Below are 5,408 nucleotides of genomic sequence, written 5' to 3'. Positions count from 1 at the left end.
CACACCGTTCACCAGGATATAGAGCTCAGCAGAGCTAAGTCCTACTTGGTAGCTGTTCAAGCACACTGTTATTAGGATCAGACTGGGCCATAAATGAGGAGGGCCCAAAGAAGCCCCCCTCATCCTTCTCCTCACTCTAACCTGATGGTTTCTGTTGGAACCAATGGTGTGACGTGTGGTAATGGTTCTACTTTCTCTCCTCTCCCATTGATGCAAGGTCTTCTCTTATCCAGTCTTGTCCTACATCTCAATAGTAAATGAGGGCAGATGCAGTCACTCTCTGAGCAGTCATCTGCCTCGGGGCTCCTTTTCATTCCCCAGGCCTTCCCCAAACCTGCCCCTTCACACATAGGCGGAGTCACTGGACTGAGTCCTGCCAAAATTGGGAACACTGACTCGGGGCAGGTCCTTGTTGCGGATCTCATAGACGGATTTCCTCTTGGCCTGGGCCCCTCGCACAGCCAGCTTGATCTTGCGCCATCCTAGGTGGTTGAGTTCAGCCAGGTTGAGCACAACACAGATGCCACTCACAGCAAACATGAACACTAGAAAGACAGTCTTCTCGGTAGGCCGGGACACGTAACATTCCACTTCCTTGATGCAGGGGTAACGGTCACACTCATACAACCCTGGGACACTGAAGCCATAGAGAAAGTATTGGCCCACCAGAAACCCAATCTCCAGGGCATTTCTGAACACCACTTGGATAATATAGAAGCGGGAGATGCCTTCCTGCCTTCGGAGCTTGGATCGCGCTGCAGTGCGCAGCCCTGATGGGTGTGGGGTCAGCTCCTTAACCTCTAAACAATCGGGCTCTGTCTCCTTGCTGGTGTTCTCTGTGTTCTGCAGCACCCCATTGACAATGGCATTTTGCAACTTCTTATCTTCTCGTTTGCCACCACCACTGACTCCACTCACAGTTCCTCCAGGACCCCCCATGGACTCAGGGGGTTCCCTGTCCAGGGCTAGGAAGACTGTAGAGTAGCGGCGTTCTCGCTGCTTAGCAGACTGGTGCACAGAGTAGGTGATGAAGCACAGACTGGGGGTACACACCATTATGATCTGGAAGACCCAGTAACGAATGTGGGAGATAGGGAAGGCGCGGTCATAGCAGGCCTGGTTACAGCCGGGCTGCAGGGTGTTGCACACAAACATGGTCTGCTCATCATCGTACACCGTCTCCCCCACAATGGCCACAATGAGGATCCGGAAGATCACCACCACAGTCAACAGGATCCTGAGCAGGGGAAGACGGAGGGAGAAAGGTTCTCAAGGGCTGAGTCACTGACTTAGGAAACCCCTGCTCCTCCTTTCCCTGCTCCTTATGTTTGCCACTCCTTTGACTGGGGAGCTGTCCATCCCTGTGTGGTACTGAGCTGGGAATCTAGGAAATCTTTTTTGCTGGTAGACTGAGAACACTTCATATTACAAGGGTCTCAAGTGTATATACCTCCATACACTGGACATGGTATATTGCAACAGATAGAGTTCATCTGTATACATGGAATATACAGAGGCAAAAGACACACACCTTCACTCTGGATATGGCAAATGCACATGGAATATATGAACAGAGTACATGTTTCAAAGTTATACACAGAGTGTGCATATAACTATCCCAAGTGGATGTTTAGTTTACCCTCAGTATAAATATTGAACTTAATGCTTTATGTAAACAGATAGCTATGAATATCTATCCACATATATACATAGATATATATATAGTGCATATACATATGAATATATGTGTCTTTATATATAAAGACACAAAAGTATCAATTGGGAGTGGGGGTTTCTGATACTGTAGGTTTTAACAGCCAAATCAGTTTAGTTTATTTATTTATTTATTTATTTATTTATTAAAGATTTTATTTATTTATTTGACAGAGAGAGACACATTGAGAGAGAAGCACAGGCAGGGGGAGTGGAGGGGGGAGAGGCAGGCTTCCCGCTGAGCGGGGAGCCCGATGCGGGGCTCGATCCCAGGACCCTGGGACCATGACCTGAGCCGAAGGCAGACGCTTAACGACTGAGCCACCCAGGCGCCCCTAGTTTAATAAATATTTTGGGGGGAAAGATACATCTGCTCCGAAGAGCAAATCCATCTCCCCATTTGCCCTTCTCTGTCCAAACACAACCCTGCCTTCCTTGTAGAGTCTATTCAGGGAACCGGATGGAGATAGGCTCTGACTCCGGAGAGTGGGGCTACCACGACTGAGCCAACAACTCCTTTTCTAAGGGGAGAAGGGTCAACCCCCCGGTGGTGCTTCAGCGGGAAGGGATGGAGAGCTGATCAGGAGCAGCTGGGGGAAGGGGACATCACTGGACACGGGGTGCACAATTAAACAGGGACACAAGCGCACAGACGGAAGAGGATGGGAAGAGGGCAGTGGATGGGCTGGGGGCTGTCGGGGCTCGGTCGGGACGTGAGGAGGCACTCCCGGGGGTCGCCCGAGGGGGCCCGCTGACGGCCGGCTCAGCGCCCTTACCTCCCGATCATAGTGGAGTGCTGCTGCACCGCGGCTTCCAGCAGCCTCTCCAAGATGGTCCATTCCCCCATCGCTGTGCATCCGGAGGCAGCAGACAAAGACTGGGCAGCACCGGGCACGTTCCCGCTCCTGGCCCCTCCCTGGGCCGCACCTCCCGACTGGGAGCGCTTGACCCCGGATCAAAGAAGCAAACAAATTAAAAAAAAAAAAAATTCCAAGAATCCCCTCTCCCTTTTATTGCACTTAAAAGAGGGAAATGAGGAAAGAAATCGCAGCGCTCCCCGACCGATGGGGCAGCTGGCGCGGTCGCGAGAGCGGGCACAACCCCCCGTGCCGTCCCGGGATCAGGTGCGGAGCCCGCGGATGCCCGGGAGAGGGGCGGGGCGGGGGTGGCAGCGTGCAGGTCCGCGAGCTCGCGCCCGCCCGAGAGAGCTCTCCCCCCCGGGGTTGGGGGCCAGCGAAGGGTCCGGGCACCAGCCCCCGCGCCTGGCACTTCAGCGGGCACCGGGCGCCCCTGGACTGCCGCCTGCGAGGCCCGGGCGGAGCGCGCGGAGCTGGCTGACGGGCTCGGGAATCCGCGGCCGCCGCCTCTAATCCGCCCTTAAGTAGTCTCTGCCTGCGTCACGCCAGGTCGGCGGAGGGGAGCCGAGCGCGGCGTGCGGCTGTCGCTGCGCGCTGGAGCCCGAGGGGCAGGGGACGCGCGCGCGGGGAGAGGGGGGCGAGAGTCCTGGGGGCCTGGCGGGGAGTGGGGCGACCTCGGGAGGAAGGATCTCAGCGCCCCTCGGGGCTTCTCGAGGCGCACAGGTAACCTCACCTGACCGCCAGTGCCCTGCAGGAGGACGGGCAGCCGGGAGCAGACGCGTGGGTGAGTGGGGAGGAGCGGGAGTAGGTCGTGTGGCCTCCCTACGTGCGTCCCTCACCTTTTTGCTCTTTGTCTTCGGGGAGACCACTAAAATTCCCTCTCTAAATGGGGATGCTGGTTGGGGGACGGTGAGTGGGAGCGACGGTAGGACACTTTTAAATCTCCGTTAGAGAGGACTGAGTGGCGGAGAACGAGCCTGCAGTTCGGTGCCTCCGTGGGTCCGATGCTGGGGTGAGGAAGGCTGAGGAGAGTCCATTTAGGCCAAAGCTTAAATGCAAGTATGAAGCTGCTTCTGAGGAAGGGGTCTGGACACAAGTCTATACCTAGGAAGTGCCTCGCGTGAGCAGGTGGGTGGCCACGATTTAAGGTCTGGCTTCTCCCAGCACAAAGGCAGAGGCTCTGCTATTTAAAAAAAAAAAAAAAAAATCTATTTATTTGTTTATGTGTTTATTTATTTGCTAAAGGGGGTACTTCTCAGATTAACCTTGGTCTGAATCTGAATTTAAGGAGGCCCAGTACTCTACTATCAGAAACAAAACCGCTGACAACCTCACCCCATCTTCACTTCGCTTATCTGGTCTTGGCTTTCTCCTCTCAACCAACAGATCCTGGTTTCTGTCTTTAAATTTACATTTTGTTGTCCATTCTATCCAGAGCAACTGCTTAATTGGTTGCTACAAAATAGAAACAATCACACCACGCTGCTAATTAGCTCAGGGGTCAGTATAGGGAGACACAGTAGTTGGGAATGATTCATATAAATGTACCCAAAGCAAAATGGGTAAGTGGTTGTCAGCCTTTGAAAAACACAGCTTTGTAAAAGGGTTGCTAACTCATTCTAGGAGCCTTCATTATCCACAAGGATCATAGCACATAAGTGTATTACATAAATCACACCGTGATGAGCTTTCAGTTCTAGAGCAAAGGTGTTTGGGTAGCAGGTGGCCCAGGGACTGGGAGGAAGGGTACCAGGCATGGGCTCGAGTCCACTCACACTGCACTTTTGTGTTAAATGACTTTCAAGGCACAACTCAATATTCAGTGCAAGAGGGATCAGAGAGATTTCTCCTAGGCCAGACACCTCTACCCCAAGGAAGCAGTTTTTCACTGCAGAGAAGTAAAAGAGTCTACTAAAAATGGGAAGGGTTTCGGGTATAAGTGGAACATTAGGGTTAAGGCAGGTGCTCCTTCTTTCCTGCTGGGCGGAGAAGAGACACAAAGATGAGGCTGGATGTATATCCTATTATCCAGTCCGCTTCCAGATGGAATGGTGATCCCCTGGCTCAGACTTCGGGTTTTCTCAGACTTCCCTCCTGCTTCCTTAGACCCTGGCTCCCTGTATTCTCTCCTTTGGCAGACCGTTCTGGAGTAAAGTATCTTAGACAGGGGTGAATGAGTGAGACAGTCCCATAGGAAATCTGTCTAACATCTTCAAATGTCCTAAAATAAGCTGCACAACTCAAAATCATTATGTTCTATACATGTGGTTTTACTAAACCCTTGAAGATGATCCTAAGGCCATAGAATGCAGGAAATACATTTTAAATATTCTTACAATGCAATATTCAAACACTAAGTTATGACTACATCAGTTGGTTATTTTAAAATAGTTTAATATGTCATATAGATTCAACATGGTAACACACATATAAACACACAAAAACATCTATACGTAGAACCCATATTTTAAAAGACTCATCTGTTAGATTTGGTAGCCTGTTTTTATATGAAAACCTTCTCACCTTGAAAACAATGAACTGTTTTATTTTTTAAAAAGTACTTATCTATTCATTTGAGAGAGAGAGAGAGAGAGAGAGAATGCGAGTGGAGAGGAGTGGAGGGAAAGGGAGAGAGAGAGAAACCCCAAGAAGACCCCCAGCTGAAGGGGGAGCCCATCGTGGAGCCGATCCCAGGACCCTGAGATCATGACCGAAGCTGAAATCAAGAGCTGGACACCCAACCAACCGAGCCACCCAGGTGCCCGGAGCTGTTTTATTTTTTTTTAAATCACTCATAAGTTGTTTTACTTCCTATGCTGTATTTCCTTTTTTGAGCCT

The 5,408-nt window shown here is 51.1% G+C and overlaps 1 protein-coding gene across 1 annotated transcript; it reads right to left on the bottom strand.

Annotated features, from left to right (window-relative positions):
- Positions 1 to 342: 342 nt before the first annotated feature.
- Positions 343 to 2,560, bottom strand: GJD2 (gap junction protein delta 2). The gene is made up of 2 exons (XM_045901923.1): positions 2,490 to 2,560; positions 343 to 1,237 (listed from the first exon to the last, which is right to left on the bottom strand). Exons 1-2 carry the CDS (start codon positions 2,558 to 2,560, stop codon positions 343 to 345), a joined length of 966 nt encoding a protein of 321 aa, XP_045757879.1.
- Positions 2,561 to 5,408: the final 2,848 nt, after the last annotated feature.

The sequence above is a fragment of the Mirounga angustirostris genome, unplaced genomic scaffold (genome assembly GCF_029215605.1).
Source record: "Mirounga angustirostris isolate CCGP_5_RB_7025 unplaced genomic scaffold, mMirAng1.0.hap1 SCAF_9, whole genome shotgun sequence".
Classification (NCBI taxonomy): Eukaryota; Metazoa; Chordata; class Mammalia; order Carnivora; family Phocidae; genus Mirounga; species Mirounga angustirostris.
Note: the sequence above shows the minus strand (reverse complement) of the source record. Positions and strands in the feature narration are given on the sequence as shown.

Excerpts from the sequence above, each read along its gene's own strand:
- GJD2 (XM_045901923.1), bottom strand. The coding sequence starts at position 2,560 with ATGGGGGAATGGACCATCTTGGAGAGGCTGCTGGAAGCCGCGGTGCAG. Across the intron at positions 1,238-2,489 it reads CACTCCACTATGATCGGGAG|GATCCTGTTGACTGTGGTGG; the intron begins GTAAGGGCGCTG and ends TCCCCTGCTCAG.